General features: G+C 37.3%; 2 protein-coding genes across 2 annotated transcripts; both read left to right on the top strand.

Annotated features, from left to right (window-relative positions):
- The first annotated feature begins 456 nt into the window (after positions 1-456).
- On the top strand, positions 457-3,682 carry LOC141903474 (proliferating cell nuclear antigen-like). The gene is made up of 6 exons (XM_074791593.1): positions 457-873; positions 1,370-1,470; positions 1,866-1,933; positions 2,329-2,473; positions 2,956-3,126; positions 3,449-3,682. The coding sequence occupies exons 1-6, from the start codon at positions 653-655 to the stop codon at positions 3,523-3,525; spliced, it is 783 nt and encodes a 260-aa protein (XP_074647694.1). The 5' UTR covers positions 457-652; the 3' UTR covers positions 3,526-3,682.
- A 437-nt stretch (positions 3,683-4,119) lies between these two features.
- On the top strand, positions 4,120-10,105 carry LOC141903901 (calcium uptake protein 1, mitochondrial-like). Its single transcript, XM_074792276.1, has 12 exons — positions 4,120-4,178; positions 4,580-4,885; positions 5,213-5,363; positions 5,687-5,852; positions 6,221-6,258; positions 6,447-6,555; positions 6,657-6,739; positions 7,264-7,458; positions 7,934-8,077; positions 8,221-8,329; positions 8,922-9,011; positions 9,477-10,105. Exons 2-12 carry the CDS (start codon positions 4,605-4,607, stop codon positions 9,641-9,643), a joined length of 1,533 nt encoding a protein of 510 aa, XP_074648377.1. The 5' UTR covers positions 4,120-4,178; positions 4,580-4,604; the 3' UTR covers positions 9,644-10,105.
- The last annotated feature ends 8,359 nt before the right edge of the window (positions 10,106-18,464 follow it).

Here is an 18,464-nt window from a genome sequence, read left to right as displayed (position 1 = left end):
TTGTCGAATACAAAAAATATCAAATTTTCTCGTTTTATTCTTTATGAAGGAGGAGGCTTTTATACAACTATTCTGGTGTTCTTTCTTGAATTTATATACGTCAAGACTACGACAAGTACAGAGACATGAATCTGAGGGTTTGTTTATTTTCTGTAGAAACACGGTACCCTACCCTCTAATTTAATTATTAGCTGCTAATAACCAATACTTTGAGATTCAAACCAATGAATTCACACAGAATATAATAATTCTATTTGCCCAAAAAAACACTAGGGCTACACACTTATACAAATCTAACTTGTTTTCCAGGCTACAGAAATTTAAATTAGAGTAATGAAATGTTCGCGTGATCATGCTGGGATTCGAACCCGCATTGAATGCGACGCAAAAATCATGAAAATGTGGGATTCGAACTGTGTTTCACGGCGCCTCATAATAACATTCGCGCCATTACAAGCCATTGGCGGGAGTTAGCGGGACATTGCGCCAGTGGAAGAAAGACGGAAGATTTTTATCATTTCGCCGTCCAAGATATCCATCATCATCCGATTTCTTCGTCGTTCTGGTCGCGATCTGACAACTAGTTTACATCTCGTCGACAATAAACCGTCTTTTATTCGCGAATTCGAGTGAAACAACCGAACTAATCAACATGTTCGAAGCGAAAATAGAAAAAGGAGTTTGGTGGAAGAAAATCGTCGAATCGGTCAAAGACATTGTCACCAATGGAATATTCGACTGCAGCGAAACGGGAATTAGTCTGCAATGTATGGACTCGTCACATATTTGTTTAGTGAATCTGTTGTTACGATGCGACGGTTTCGACGATTTCAGATGCGACCGAAATGTAGCGCTCGGTTTAAATCTGGAGAGGTAAGAATATAGAATTTTAGGAAACTACGATTTTGAAAATGCGTAGTTTTCATATCATAGCCAGGACCTGAACTTAAATTTATCAAATTTTTATGAACTGAATGAAGCTATGATTTAGTAAGGGTTTGATCTCATTTTCCAAACCAATTTCAATTCAATTATATTTTTCAATTGAAATGAATTCAACTACACAAAAATGTCCTTCACCGTTAAGGCCTTTGAATTGATTCTTCTGTAAATAATTTAGTGGTAATGAATGCGGAGCTCCTTGACGCCGCAGTGGTGTGGCAATAATAGTAATAGAGGGCTCCACTTGTCAACGGCGCTGAGGGATAGGATTCACTAAAAGTGAGCGGAGATTTTACGTCGTGGCAAGTTATCTCCAGATGTTACCAATACGTAGTTGTGCATCAACCTGCTGCGGCAAGCGAGGATTCCACTCGTGGCAAGTGAGGCTTGTAAGTAAAATTGATGTTTTTCTCGATTTGTTTTTTAGTTTGGGGAAGTTGATGAAATGTGCGAATAATGACGACGCTGTAACGTTAAAGGCTGATGGCGAAAATAGTGATAATCTGACGTTAATGTTCGAATCGCCCAGTAAGTATACACCCGTGACCCGCCGAGACCCCACGGGCTAAAACATCAACGAATAAACCCCTGTTTCGCTCCCGGCAGGTGTGGTGGGTCTGTCAGGGACACTCAATCAAAAAATCAAACGAAATTTACAGACCAAATAAATAACAGGGACAATCCCTATTTTAAGATTAAAAAAACATCAGTGAATAAACTACTTACTTTTTTGGGGAAAAGAATTGTCGGCCTTATGTGTGAGTAACTAAAATTTGGTGATCATACCCTCAAAAGCCCCTCAAATTTCATATCGATGGTCCTGTAGGAACCATGTAGTTCCATCGGCCCCCTGCGTTAGTCCCACTGTGGGAAAGGAATCATTCGACAAATTATTCCAACTTGATTTGATTGTTTTTTGACAGATAAAGAAAAAGTCAGCGATTATGAAATGAAACTTATCGACATCGATCAAGAACATTTAGGAATTCCGGTGAGTATAGAATTTCTAGAACTTTGAACTAGAACTCATGTTATAACCTACGACTTAGCAGAAGGTCTTGATTATTTATTGTTGTGCACAGCAAAGGATGCGACTACTAACTAGAATTCAAATTGAGGAACGCTTTCCCTACTCGGGAAGATACTGTGATGTCATCGTGGAAATCCTCTATCGTTGCTCCCAGGGCAAACTTCGGTTATCTGAATTAGTCGAAATTCTAGGTGACTGGCACCGAAATATACGTGTTAAACCGAACTATAGCGTGTTGGATTATCAGTTCTGCCCATTAGTCTACTATAAAAACTGAATTTCCTCCTGGTTGACCCTCACTTGCCACTGTAGAGCGAGTCAGTCACTGTATGTGATTAACGGTTGTATATTTGTAGGATACAGATTACACGTGTGTCGTTCGAATGCCGTCTGCTGAGTTTCAGCGAATCTGTCGCGATCTGTCTCAAATCGGGGACACAGTCGTCATCAGTTGTACGAAAGAGGGAATTAAATTCACCTCGTCTGGCGATCTGGGCACCGGTAAGCAGCTTTCCATCTTCACTGGTTAAATTAGTGTTTCGAATTGTAATTGGGAAATGTTAGTGTTGAATTGAGGATTCGATAAAAAAGAAATCGGAAAATTCAGATACACTCGGTTCCACCATAGTTGCCAGTTGAAATTTGATTCGAGCAAAAGGGGTAAAAATAAAGCTCGAGTCTGATCCAATCAAAAAGGAAGAGATGACAATTTCCCCTTGGATGGATTTGTTATGAGATATTTTTTTGGGACCCTGATCTATATAAAGCCGTGCAGTCCTTGACACAGAGCTATTCATTTTGCCACTTACCAAATCACGGCATTGGGATCTCTGTCTATTTCACTAGTGGGTGGCTCCTACAATATCCAACAGCATTTCGATACCATCCATTTTTCCGACGGGGTGGCTCGATTAAGAATGACCCGGGGGGGGGGGAAACAATTCTTAATAGTTGGTCATGTTTTGTCACTTATATATTTTCAGGTAATATTACATTAGCTCAGCACGCGTCTGCTGATAAAGGTGACGAAGTTTCGATTGAAATCAAAGAAGCGATTGTGCTGAATTTCTCGTTGAGATATTTGAATTTCTTCACGAAAGCGACATCTTTGTCGCCGTTCATTACTCTGTCTATGGCTCCCGGAGTTCCTCTCGGTAAGTACGGTAATTCATTACCAAAAGATGGGAGATTGACCAATAGAATGGGAACATTTTGTCCCGGGCACGAGATAAACCTAAAATGATTTTAGAAAGGGGTCATTCATTTATTACGTAGGCATTAGGGAAGGTGGAGGGGCCAGAGCAATTGCGTACTGTAATGCTTAATATATATAAAAAAATGGCCGATTTTGCGTTTGGGGGTTGAAAAATTCAAATTTTATGCGTACGTGATAAATGATTGATCCCAAAGTAAATTTATTGAGTCACATTTCTTGAATATTGATTTTAAATCATCTTGTATTTCTGTTTCTTGTAGTTGTCGAATACAAAATAGAAGATCTCGGACACATTCGTTACTACCTGGCTCCAAAACTCGATGACGAAGACAGTTAAACTCAGACTCGAGAAAAAGCCCGATTTAGAATTTTGAACCAAGAGCTTATGAACTCTTTTAAAAATTAGTAATCATTTATAAATATTATTAAGAATTAATTATGATCTGTAAAAAGTATGGCATTTCTACTCAATAAATAACAGTGCTTGTATTCGTTTTGCAAAGATGTCTTATATTTGATTTACTTGATACTCTCCGAGAGGATGAAATAGGAAGCATCAGATCACTTGATTTGGCACATCGGGAGCTAGATAGTTAGGGAGAGTTGAATTTTGAGGTTCGGTAAAACCTTAAAGGATTCATGGCTTATTGTGAAGTGGTGATGACAGAATTACCATATTGGGATATAAAGCGAAGCGCCACTTAAAATGAGCTTTCTTTCTAATGGTCAACTTAAACCGGTTTTATGAGGAGCAAGTGACACCACTGGATGGAACTGAGGTTCGTAGATCGAAAGCCTACACGACAAAAAACTGAACTGAACTTGAACTTATATTTATTGCGCCGTATATAACATTTATACATAGGATATACGACAGATATGTGGTATTTACCGTAAGGTGCTGCCACCACACCGAGTTGACAGACCGTGACACTAACCCGGAAGTAACAGAATTGTTTACCAGAGAAGTCAAAGCTAATCTACTATTTGGTGAATTTCTAATCAATTACTGACGATTTAACCACGTTTACGGGTTGAAATTAATGTAATGTTTTGATGGCTTCAATGGCCAAATTTCGCAAACTGCAAGTTGTTCATTTTAACCGCTTAAAATCGAGTCAAAAAGTGGAACCAAACTTGTCACTTCTTGATCCTCTCTGAATCTGATCAACCTCATGCATGAAGAATTATGATAGTCATACACACCGAAAAATATTAGATATTTAAAAAAAAAATCTATGCCCTTTTCCCTTTTAGAAGCCAAAATTTCCTTTCAGTTTGATTGAATAGATGGGTACTCAACGTTTTGAGGCCAAGGGTCTTGCGAAAGTTACGTACAGTAAGGCCCTCTTTTGCTTCATCAGGGAACTCATCTATTTCTCTATTTCCAGAGAGTCAGAGAGAGAGGCTGTGACGATGTTGAGGTCAATCGTACAGCACAACAGACGCCTGTTGAGACCGTTACTAACGGAGATTAAACGTCGACAGACTCTCAACCCGAATTCACAACTTATCGCTCCGTTGATATTCGTAAAGTGTCGAGATTTCTCGACTTCGTCTCCGATCCTCAAGAAATTCCGCATGAAAAACGGCTATTCGGGATTCGCTCATCCGAAAAAACGAATCGCTTCTAAATGGTCGTATATTTACGCGTTTTTCCTCGGTTCAATGTTCGTCCTGTGTCTCTGTGGTGACATGTAAGTAGCTCCTCTCTTCTAATTATTGTCTGTTATTTTACTTATTTGTCTAATTACAACCAGTGGAGTTTTGCAGTCTGAATGAACCATCATTGATCTCACGATTCAAGTCCCAGCAGGCTATAGTCTATGATCTAGCCGTTGTTAGATGGTACCCAGGATACTGTAATTCTTTGATTTTGGAACCCAGCAGCTTTATGTAATTAACCCCTGCGTTGAATAGCGAACCAAATTGAAAACCCTTAAATTCTAAGATGGATTAGACGGATTAGACGTTCTTCTCCTTTAGTCTCGCTTGCGATGTGACTGTTTATGATTTCGTTTCAGACCGTCGTTGATCAGGAAAATATTCCCTGAAGTGAGAGCGGCGGCGCCACCTACGTCGGCAGACGCTGCCGTCGAAGGTGAAGATCGCAGCGAGGAGGAAACGGTCGACGAACGCAAGAAGAAAAAACGAGTCGGATTCCGTGATAGAAAGGTTTGTGTATGAAGAATCTGAAAATGCTATCTATAGATTTTTTTTTTGTTAACACCCTCAACCCGCTAAGCGCCATGCAGGGCATTATAAGCGGGTTCAGTGTTTCTTTTTCCCAATGGGGAGAGACCAGAGAAGAACCTTCGACCAAGAAACTCTGTCGCCACCAGGGTTTGAACCCTGGATTGACGAGACCAGTGACCGGCGGCTTAAACCACTCGGCCACTGCGCATCTCCGCTATCTATAAATCAATTTTGAAAAGTTCTCTGGCCTCAACAATCTGATACCGTAGCAGCCGTAATACGTTTTAGTATTTTTATTACAGATAATCGGCTACGAGAATCGAATTCGAGCGTACTCTACTCCCGATAAGATATTTCGTTATTTCGCGATTTTATCGGTTAAGAATCACGACACCGGCGAATGGGAGGTGTTCATGACTCCCGACGACTTCGTTCGATCGATTACACCCGGAATTAAACAACCAGAAGGTAAAATTATCGGTCCGTCCTGCCAGGTCCAGGCTGCTTCATGTGGCCCTCAATAGTGGCTGGGCCACTTAACTGGAAATGAAGGAAAAGTCAGTGAATTTTGTAATATAGTTAGAAATTAGGGAAATTTGTTGAGATCGCGTGTAAAATCAAACCAGTTTCCCTCTATGTCTTACGTAATTGAGTGTGTTATTTAATTGGATTCTTAGCTAGGGCTGTTAGGGAAAACAACGTGCATGTCAGGGAATAGCGAATTCAATCACAGATTTATACATCGCACTGCTGTGTAAATTTACTGAAACGTACCTTTAAAAAAGTGTCCTTTATCTTTGGTTTCTCTTGATTGGTAATCGATGTTTTTATTTCAGGTTTAGGACTCGATCAGTTCAAAAAATTTGATGCTAAGGTAAAAAGATTCATATATAAATCATTGATTATCTTATTTGGGACTTTTTAGTATTGTTGACTTCAAATTTAAGCCAGGATCTTAGCCCGAGTTCGGCATTAGTTCAAATTGATCGCTTTAAAAACTTTTTGAAAGAAGAAATGAAATTATCGAATTTCTTTATTGTTGTTTTCGATTAATTTTTGTAGAAGGATCACGTTGAATGCAGCCTCGGTGAAAATAGCATATTCTCAAAGTTAGGCCAACACGGCCTCATATCATTTTCAGATTACATTTTCTTGTTGACTATTCTATCAAGTAAGCCTTACTTACATATTTCTTAAATATCTCGGTGATTTTCACTTGATAATCTTTAAAAAGATTTCGTGATTGAAAAGATTCATCGTTTTTTTTTTCAGCTCCTCAAAGGATGTTCGAACTCGCTTTCCGGATGTTCGATTTTAACGGTGACGGAGATGTCGACTACGAGGAATTTTCAAAGGTCGGATTTTAAATTTTAGATTAATCCGTTTACCTTTTCAGACGATCATGCTTCACACAGCATCCGGAAAATCGGGGAAAAATGTGGGATTTTGCCGCTTTGGAAATTTTTGGGTATTTCATAGATTTCCCTCTAAACACGTTGAAAATGTCAAATTCTTGGTAGTATGGTGACCCCTGTTCATTTTTTTTTGGCAAAATTGAAAAATGACCGTATGAAAAACTCGTAAAAACCTTTTGGACTAAAGAAGGGTCGTGGGAACCACCTGAAATATTTCTAGTATTTTTAGATGAACTTTTTAGCCTTTGCCAGACAGTTCCACAGAACTTGGCAAAGTTGACTCTTTGAGTTAAGCCCAACGCAGGTTAACTCAGGAACAGGAAACAGAAATATGTTTCCGAGGATTTCCCTGCGTCAATTAGATAAGTCAACTCGGATAATTCAAGGAAAGATTTTTTTGGACTTTATATCCTGTTTTGTTATGATTGCGGAATGAATCATTAAAACAGTGCGTATTGTTTCAGGTCCAGACGATCATCCGATCTCAGACTAGTATCGGGATGCGACATCGAGACCACGCGGTCACCGGTAATACGATCAAACCGTTCAACTCGGCGCTCACCGCTTTCTTCTTCGGTAAAGACCTCGACCAAAAACTTACGATCGAAAAGTTCCTCGAGTTCCAAAATCAACTGAAGAAAGACGTGCTGAAACTCGAGGTCAGTTGAAATGTCTCAGACAAATGTCAGAAGTTTATTCAGTAGCAGTCGCCTCATCAGAAACTGATACGTTGATACCTGATAAGACTGTATAAACCCGGTTATATAATGCTACTCCTTATTGTGTTTCTTTATTATTTCTGTTTCTGTGACCTTCGCCTCTCTTGCTCCTCTCCTTCTCTCTCATTTCTTTCATATCTAATAAGTCGTTATTAGATGAGAATGATTACATACCATATAAGTACTGCTGGCACATTTAAGGCATGTTTTTACGGATTTGAAACAAAAAAGACAAAATGTATTCACTTACTTTCCTTTCTCCTCTCTTGACGTTTAGTACCTGTAACATTCTCTTTATTGTGTGCCTCTAAATTTTGATATTTTCTCCCCAAAAGTTTCCAAATTATGGAATGAAAATATGAAGCGTGTTTTTATGAAAATGCGAGGTATTAAAGCATTCAGTTTTGCTGTTTAGTTCGACCGAGCGTGTCCCGATGAAAACGGTATGATAACGGAAAGCGATTTCGCCAGTTCGCTGATTACGTACGCCGGATTCTCCGAGGTGAAATGCACGAAAATGTTGAAACGCGTGAAAAAGATGTACAAAGAAAATCCGCAAGTACGTTATGAAGTTAGTCATGAAATAATCATAACTGAGGAGTGTTGGCTGCCGATTGATTGACACGTGCTTTGAAAATGTCTTTTCTTCTTAAAGTTTTCCTGGCTAGAAAAGTAAATATTTTATCATTCGCATTTTTTCAGGGAATTTCATTCGATCAATACTTGAATTTCTACACGTTTTTGAAGCATATAAACGATGTCGACACAGCGCTGACGTTTTATCACGTAGCTGGTGCTTCTATTGATCAAGGTATGTATTCTCATCAGCTTATAATGAACATGAACTCTCTCACCTATTCACAGTTTAGAGACCCTACGACTCCTTAAAACTCTTTCTGAAGGGAAAATGCTATAAAAGATGCTTAAAACTCCTTTAATTTGAGCAAAATGCCTGAAACTCCTTTAAGACTCCTTCAATTTTGAGAAATAGGGACATTTTTGTCTAGTTTTTAGTTATACAGTAAACTATGCCTTAATCGGTACAGTTTTTTTACCCAATTAGGCGGTAACCAAATTAAGTTTAGTTGTGTAAAGAATAGAAATTCGCATACAAAACCACTGAATTAATGGTTTGCTGAGATAAACAGCACCGATTAATGAGGAGTCTACAGTAATTAGGATATGAAAGTGATACGGACGCTTCCTCGAAATTTTCTCCGTAGAAAATCCTTATATCCAGGAATGAATGATCTGTAGGGACCTGGAATAAGTGCACTTTAAAGGATACAGCCCCCCCCCTTAAAAACTCGCAAGCATTTTTAGCTTGAATACAACTTCAATTTTCAAAGTATTCCTGGTTAGAACACGGCAACCTCTCTTATACATTTCTTGTATTATTTCAGTAACGCTAAAACACGTAGCGAAGACTGTAGCCGGGATTGAACTGAACGATCACATAATCGACGTCGTTTTCACGTTATTCGACGAGAACAGTAAGCAGCGTTCTTGAATCGGCACCGCTGACCTGGCAATCAGAAAATAATCAGGGAAAAACTCGGGGAATTTGAGAAATTTTGCAAAAGACCTGGGCCCAGTTGCACAGTCGTGACTTAAGTCCAGTGGTCTCAAATCTTAAGACTGGTCTTAGGTTGTTAGATTGGCTATAGAAGTAAGTTGGTCTTAGACTGGTCTTAAGTCTAAGCCATGACTATGCAACCGGCCCCTGGAATTCAGATAATTCATTGAATTCAGATAATGCTATTGACTGTGTGCTTTTTCGTCAATACGTGTTTCACTGAAAAGTGAATGAATTTAGACCTAGAAATATCTTTGATTTACTCGAGGGGAATTTTGTGTTATCACGTGGAAATATCAGTGGGAACTCAGACTATCTATAAATGGGCGGAAAGTTGTCATCCTGATGTAATGATATAGAGATTTTTCTAATTAATTTTCAGACGATGGTCAGCTGAGTAATAAAGAGTTCGTCGCTGTGATGAAACATCGTTTGATGCGCGGACTCGAGAAGCCGAAAGATACCGGACTTTGGAAAGTGATGGACGCCATGTGGCAGTGTTCGAAATCTCAACTGATCGCGGCTGTTATGCCTGAGAAATCGTCATAGTTCAGAATCTGTCAAAAATATGCGAAAAATCTGTAAATAAGATATTGTAAATAGAAATAACCTCTACGTATAGTGATTGTGTGATTAAAACTACAGTAGACTACAGCTTACCGCGCCTCCGATATCACGAGCCTCACCCAGACAATATCTTTAAAATCATTTTCTTAATCGGAATCATGTGATGATGACCGACTGCCCCGCAATTCACGTATCTCGGAGAGAAGATATTAGCACTACAATGTCTGAGGCAAGCACAGTCTACTGCTTTAGTTTTTTGGCTGAAACTGAACGATTAAGGATTTGATTACTGATCGGTTTCATTGAATTGCTGGCTCCGCATTAGTTGCACTACTTTTTCATATTTTTCTGTATAACTTATATATAATTACTAAACTGTTTAAGGCACTTAGATCTTATGTATGAGGTGCAAATATTTGTTGGTAAAAACCTGTTACGTTTTTGACATCAATAAAGTAAAATAACGTTATATATTCTTTCAAGTTTTTTTAATATTCTCATGGTGGCACGCTGAGGAAACTGACTTGTCTTTAAAGTATCCAATTCAGTATTTCGTATACACTATTATTCAATATTTGTATCTATATATAGTTTATGATGCCAAACTGATCTATTAAGGGCATTGAGTGGAAAAAGTATAGAAATTCATAAATCACACAGATCGAAAAGCAAGCGCCCACTGAAGCCGTCACGCAGCAGCCTGTTGAAAAAATCTTCACCCTTGAACCTGGACTGGCCTGATAGAATTTGTGTGCCCCGTGTTGTTTTCCCTGTATGGAACTAGTCGATATTTCTAACCGGTTCAGATATTTTACTATAGTATATTTCTCCACACTTCCGCAAAATCTGAGTCAATGTTGTGTTGTTTTGTGAGAATAGATTTCTATCCACTGTTAACAATTTATGATAAAAGTTAAATCAATTTTCCAATACGCGGCAAGACACGATCAGTTCCAGATGATTTTCGGACAGGATAGGTAAACGCTGGCAGTTAGTACACTCTCAAAACGAATGAAGTAGGCTTTTCCTTCCACTTGTAATTCTCACAAGCTAGACATTTTTTCGGCAAATAAAGATTTTAATCAGTTTAAAGCCGTGAACGCATTCGCTTCCATGTGACACGGAGCATGACTGACAAGTAGGTGCAATGGACAATTCTACTATGGAAGACGGCATGCCAGTTGCCAGTTGCTAGTTACCATTTGCTAGTTGGGCTTGTTGCCAATTGCTAGTTGTCAAATGCCACAATTGCTAGTTGAAGATTTTTTCGATCCGTTCACGCTAGCGCCACCTCAATATATGTTTCCTTAAAGATATTTACCATAAGGCAAATCTATCACGTCAAATTAAATTTGATTTTAAGTAAAATCGTATAATTCATCCTGGCAAAATCAAATTTGATTTGGTCTAATCTTTGAATTTAACACGGTAGGCCTATCAAATTCAAATCGATTCATCAAATCACAAATCGGAGGTGATTTCATACGCTTTGAATGAAGATGGTGGACAAATATTTTCGAAAAACTGATAATAACTGGTCACAACTTATAGAAAAACTGAAACTCATTCATAGGAAATAATATTTCAATAACCGGGGTAGTATTTTCTTGTCAGCCGTTTTGAACAAGTCGTCAAATTCATCCTGTTGTGCAAATCTTAGGCGAATTTATCACGTCAAATCAAATTTGATTTTAAGTAAAATCGTTTTATCTTGTCATAATCAAATTTGATTTGGTCTAATTTTTGAATTTAACACGGCATCAAATTCAAATCGATTTGTCAAATCATCAAATCAAGATTTGATACGATTTGAAGATTGTGGACTCACAAATTTTTTTGTCGAAAAACTGATATTAATGTCAAAACTGAAAGAGAAACCTGAAACCCATTCATGGGAAATAATATTTTGAAAAGTGGGACCCGCAGTATTTTCTTGTCAGCTGTTTGGAACAAGACGTCAAATTCATCTTGTTGTGCAAATCTTATTTGATTGGATTACACGTGACTAGCAAATTATGATTAGGAAAATCAAATCTGATTTGACAAGATAAATTCGCCTCTTATTTGATTAGATTACACGTGACTAGCAAATTATAATTAGGCAAATCAAATCTGATTTGACCAGATAAATTCGCAAAAAAAGATTCTTGTTTATATAGGGATATTGGCCTATCATCCATCCTCCATCAAAATTAATTGTGACAAATTGTGGCAGTCCGGCATTGTATCAACGGTGGTCGTGATTTTATTGCTGTCATCCACTAGGTTCTGTAAAACTCCCCACCTAGCCCTGGTGTGACACTGGTCCGGTATACTACAAGGTGGGATTCTGGCAGCGCGGCTCTCTCGGGTCGTGTCTCGGATCTGCGGACTGAGAATGCATGAAATTTTTTATAGCCACAAACTGGCTACGCCCCTCGAATATCATCACGTATAGTTAAGGAAACCATATAATATTGGGCAGTGTTCTGTGTACAAATAATAAGTTTATATACCAAAGCGTTGATTTATTTTTTGATGCCATAATTTTAAGGCCCGTTAAAGCGATTTGACTAATGAGTAGAATATCTTGATTTTCACATATAGAGAATTGTGCTTCCATGTAGGTGATCCTAGCTACTAGTTAGGCCTATATGAAACTTATATCGTAGTATATTGTATCCATAGAGTTATGAGAGGTAATACTAGGAATAATGTAATATATAAAGGAATAAATAATAATGGCCAGCAGTAATTTTGATCGTTTTAATTTTGTTTATAGCTGTTTTAACTTCTTTCATCGTCATTCATATCATTAGGTTGAGTGGCTTTCATACTAATGATCACTTAACTTCAAATCGGGGTGTTCAATAAGGAAACTATTATTTAGGTGCAGCAGTGAATTTGTAGCACTTTTTTAAGTGAGCCCATAATCTCACCAGTAAAAAATTCCTGATGTAAATAGTAATAAATAGTACAAAATACAGAGAACATAATTAAAAAAAATAAACAAAAATACATAACAAAATAAATAATATAAAAAAAACAAATAAAACTAAGTAATAAAAAAATAAACAAAACCAACAAACAATAAGTTAATATAGGGCTCCGTCATCAGGAATTTTTTCCCATCAACTTAATCTAATTATTAAAGGTTCTTCTTTCATAGAACAACCTTCTCCGTGTTTCCCAACCTCTTGAGATCTTTTCTGTTGTTGTTTTTAGTGTTCTATCGGATCAGTTAGTAATAAACAAAACAAATAACCATAAACCTTAACTAAATCAAACACACTAAAAAATAATTGATTCGATAGAATGCTTCGAATAACTGATGAAAGATCAGGCGTCCTTTTACCTATATATCACACCCTATCACTGCTGTAACTGTTAATTGTTTTAGGGATAATATCTGGGAGATACATTTTACTCTTTTTTAGAAAGAATGTTAAACAGCTATGAACATGATCAGTTATCGATAGTAAAATTATTGTCATGTTTTCCCTGAAATAACATTGAATTAAATGAGTGAACTGATAATGTTTGAAAATGTTTAGTTAAGACAAGGTGCAGCGAAAATTCTAGTTGTCTAGTAAAAATGATGTTAATGAACATGAAATTTAGAACGTTAAGTTAATTCTAAGCTTTCCAGGATGACTTAGTAGGATTTGTCTCTTTTATGTTGAGCTGTTTTTAAAGTGCAGTTCATTTGTTTACTAGGAACTTACAAGTTAATTCCTCGATTAAATACCTGTCATTTAGCAAGGTGTAATTTTGTCATGAGAATAAAACGACACATACGTGTTCATTATTCATCTTAAAACTTTTCGATTGGTCAGTTCAGTTTATAGCAACCATCAAACTGAGGTCCTATCAAATAAAGTGGAGCAGTAGTTTTTATAAATGAGGATATATGAACAGTGTTGATTAGTAAATTGTCCTGTTTTGATTGTCAGTTTTACAATGGCTATATATAGTATATTTATTTTTCATAACTCATGCATACAATGTTGTACAGGTTTTATGTGCGCTGGTTATAGAGGTTCCAGTGCTAGCCAGCTGGCAGTGCTTAGAATTAAGGCACTAGACCATTTCAAATATTGAAAAAAGTAGATAATTGTAGATATTTTAGCGATCAGTTATTTGTGATTTACCTAGCTATATTCATATGGATAGTTGAACAATATCTATATCATGATACTCAATATATCTTAATTAAAAAACCTTCAAAATACTTTTCATTAAACGAAACAATGTGGAGAAAATAACGTTGATAATGTTTGAAAATCTCGGCAAAGTTGGCAAAACTCTAGTTATCTTGTAAAATAATGTTAATGAAAATAAAGATTGATTAGTTAATTAGTTAATCTCAAGCTTTCCACTGTGAATCTGTTGGTTTTATCTATGGTTTTAATGCTTTCATGTTTTTCGAATACAGTTCACCCATTTGTTAATGAAGGACTTATACATGATAATTCCTTGAATACAAAGCAAAGTTTGCAAAATTTCAGTTTTCTTGTAAAAATAATGTTAATGAAATGAAATCAGAGATTGATTATTTGAGAGAGTGAATTTGTTTTATGTCCAGTTTTAATGTTTATATGTTGGAGATATGTTATGCAGTTTTTTTTTGTATAAATACAATATCTTAAATCTCTCTTACATTGTCATTTGAATAGTTGATATGATTGAATGCTTCATATTTCATGAAATAACCAAGTGTCACTTATGCCCAGTGACTTCATGAATGTCAAATTAATAGTCTTAGACATTCAGACTAGTCCTAATTGTTGGTGTTTTATGGATCAAGGTTTACAATTCTGTGTGTAATTTTGTTATTTTCCTATTGATTCAAATTGTATGAATCAGTTGCAGTGGAAATGTTTTTGGTGAATAAAACCTTGAAATACCTTCCATGATGTAGTATATTAAAAAGCTAGTATATTAAAAGCTAGTAATCTTATATTTTGGATAATCTAAGTCATTAAAAGGCTAATGATAATACCTTGTTTTTCCTGATCGGCCGGGTAATTTCATAAATCAATGAAATTTGTAATGAGTTAATTTCTATCTGCCGTGTCTGTTATGGTTAGCTTGATCATGATTTAAAAAAAAGTAATGTAAGGTCTAAGGTAGATAGGCGGCCGGCCAGGTAAACAATTCATTAAATCTTACGCTTTCCAGGGTATTCGGCCAGGTATATCTCTGGTTTTAGTGCGGGGAGCCATGCACTCTCACAGTTTAGAGTCCATGGTTGTGTGCTATAGACGTTTCTCTTTTAGAGTCTTTGCTTGGACCATGGGCGTATAAACTCTAGTTTTTAGTTTATACGTCCATGGTTTGACTGTTTTTGAAAAACAGTCCACCTGTTTGAGGAACTTAAGTTATAATTCCTCGAGCACACCTGGCATTTTGTATAATTGTTGTATGAGAGTAAATATAATTGTTAGAAACTCTTTGTTTGCTTAGTTAATTAGCTACTCTGAACTTAATTAGTTCACCAGTCAGTGGTTGTGATGCTACGTTCTGCCAATTTTTAAGATTCACTATGCTTGGATTTGCATAAACTAACACGAACTGACTCTGGCAGTAGACTCTTGGTTGCCAGAGACAATTCACATTAGTGTATGAAAAATCCGCTAATCCACGGTACATCCTTTGTTCAGCATCTGGACCACTCTGAATCAGTATCAGTAATTAGTGGTTTCGAACCCGGGACACCCCTGTACATCCTCTATTCAGTATCAGGACCACTCTGAATCAGTGTCAGTAATTACTAGGTTTCAAACCTGGGACACCCCTAGTGTACATCCTCTATTCAGCAGTAAATCATCCATGATCCCGACCTTCTAGTTAATCACCCAATAGCCCGACCCTACCAGTAAATCACCCATAGCCCGACCCTGCCAGTCACCCCAACCCTAACGATTTGGAAATTTCACCCATAATTCATTCACGTATCCATTTTTCTGCAAATTTTGCTCTCCTAAGCTCGGAATACGTTCATTTGATGAATCTGGTTATGAACAAAATATAAGATGTTGTGCTTCATTGATGTATCGTTTGTTGGATTTAGACGCTGAAATCACCACGAGCTCTTCACTTGAAGTTGAAAGGTAGAGGATTTTTGCCCATCCTCCCCCAGGGAGGGATTCGAACCTGATGGCATCGAGATTGGCACGGTATAGACTGGTTGCCTGTCCCTTTCAATGGAGATTGAAGATAGCGACAGAATTGAAGATAGAGACCGGTAACCAGTCTACTAGATTTGCTTTATTGATAATTACTGTAGAATTATCCTATAGAATTCCCCTTTCGGGTTTCTCTGCCCCTCCCTAAACTCAAATGCTAACTACGGCCCTGCCCTTAAATTCAAGCTGAATGTGCACAGGTACTGTACCATTTTCTCGCCATGCACAGTCATGCAAACAGACTGTATTACCTTACTGGTTATAATGACTAGTCTGATATCTGATATTAATTCTGACCTTTCAAAACAAGTAAAATGAACACGGATGAACTTACGTAACACCTACAGCTACACCAAATAAAAAAGGGATAGTTCTTACGTATACAATTCCGTGAAGGTTACTAGACTTGTAAATTGACGATCTGTGGAATCATGTTTGGCTGCGAGTGGTTATAAAAAGTTTGAAAAGTTGCAGTAAAATTATACTGCACAGTACTCTGATGTCAGCTGCAGATACTATTCTGACACCTAAAAAGCAGGCTTGGAAGATCTAATGACATGTGCAAAAACAGAGCGTCTGAGGCAGCCGATCACTTTCAAATGGAAACTTAATGAATTAAGGTCATTCCCATTGGCTCTTCGAGTTTTATTTCAAAAAATATATCCATAAGACTGTGAGTCCATCCATGAGTCCACGCAACATACAACCAATCCCTTCTCCAAGTCCGACAGAGAACAAGGGCAGGGGAGTCACATTGGAACCAACACGGCAATCTCCATATGGGCGCCGACAGGGGTGGATCCATGGACTACTGTTGAGGGTAGAACAACTTACAAAAAGGGCACAATTCACGACAACAACGCGAGGGGTCTTCCTCGAAACATGAACCACTTTATTATCTTACGCAATTTCAGGGCAATAAATGAAGTACTGATGCATTATAGTGCTTTCTAGAAAATCTACCGCTTTGAGATTAGTTTCCAGGCGATAAAGATGAAATCGTGAAGAATGGTGTGTCTTTGTGTTGATGATTATCTGCCTCTTCTTGTAAAAACGTACCTTTTTCTATTTTCATGGGACGTGTAATCGTTAGTGGTATAGGCTCTATGATCGGTTGCCCATCAGATCGTAAAGCCTACCATTAACGATTAGGGTCAAACTTGGCCCTCCTTGGGGAGATGGGCTTAAATCTGCAAAATATTGCGTATGAAAATCGAGTCACGTATCATACATAATATGATGGGAATTTAAGATGCATCGGGACAAGTGTTCCGTTCAACAAGTCCTGAACTAGTTATTGTACGTAGTAATACTAGTGAAATCATGGACTCTTGTTAAACCAAACGGTAAAACAACGAAGAGTCCATGAACCAACCACTCAAAAATCACCCATAGTCCATGATTTCACTGTAACAACTAACTGTTCTGACGATGCGGCCAAAAAGGTGTCCTCCTCCTCAGTGTATGGGAAGAGTGGGCAAAGGGTTCTGCACAATCTCCTGTCTACCGGGGAAAGATGCCACCAAGCTTCTACACTCCAGATGGTAAATGTTTCTTGACAGCGTTTGAACGTCCTCGGCGAGAGGAGGAACAAGGAACTAAACAAATATTCTATATGCACGTCATTTTTAATAATATATTTCACAAATATAACAGTATTTTTGATAGCGCCGACATTTTTTTTTTACACTCTGCACATTGCAATTTAAAAACACTACATCATTATATCATATAATATATATATATATTCTTATACATACATATATATATATATATATTTATATTTATACATATGCATCACATAAACTGTATTAGAGAACCGTTTATACAAATCAACATAATCAGTAGAATAATTATAACAACTATCAACGAAAAATCCAACTGGAAATAAATGCAACGAACACTGTTTACAGTTGAACTGAAATCTCTGATGAAAAATAGGTGGGTTTAGAACCCGGCGAGGAAGACAAAATGACTCCGTATTACGTTTATATAACATAACAAAGAAAGGCATAATGATTAATCTTGTCATTACCTTCATACTAAAAAAACACCCCCGTCCCCCAAAGTCAAAATGAAAGTACAAGAAAACATCATTGGGGTCCTTTTTTCGGTAACAGAAACGTTGCATAAACCTCCCGGTGTCAAATGAGTGGCCCAAGGCCAAATTCAAAACAAACCGTACAATAAAAGAGAAGAACTGATCTTATGCGATAATTATGAAATTAAGTTAATTAATTCGACATTTTGCCGCTTCTAAATTAAAGTCAAAACGAAATGACCCTATTATAAGGATTGATACCCTGGGATTTAAAGGTATTTTAATACAGTTTAATTTTGCTATTAATTCACTATCTGGACGGGGTCCATTTTGTCACATTGAGGTAATCGTGTTAATGAGGGTATCCTATCAGATATTCGCGTTGAAATTGTTAATGACATTTCATACGTGAAAACCATGCGTATAATAAGAACATGAGATTAGTGCCCGCGTGTTTTCAATTAGTTTTTAAAATCTAGACCCAGCACTAAAAAATTCTAAGGCTCTTAATGTACAAGATTTAATAAAACCCTGATCACTTTTTTTTAGTAAAAACCTGCGGTACTTACGAGTCGTCACAGTATACGGTAGACTC

The sequence above is a fragment of the Tubulanus polymorphus genome, chromosome 4, assembly GCF_964204645.1.
Source record: "Tubulanus polymorphus chromosome 4, tnTubPoly1.2, whole genome shotgun sequence".
In the NCBI taxonomy this organism is placed as follows: Eukaryota; Metazoa; Nemertea; class Palaeonemertea; order Tubulaniformes; family Tubulanidae; genus Tubulanus; species Tubulanus polymorphus.
Note: the sequence above shows the minus strand (reverse complement) of the source record. Positions and strands in the feature narration are given on the sequence as shown.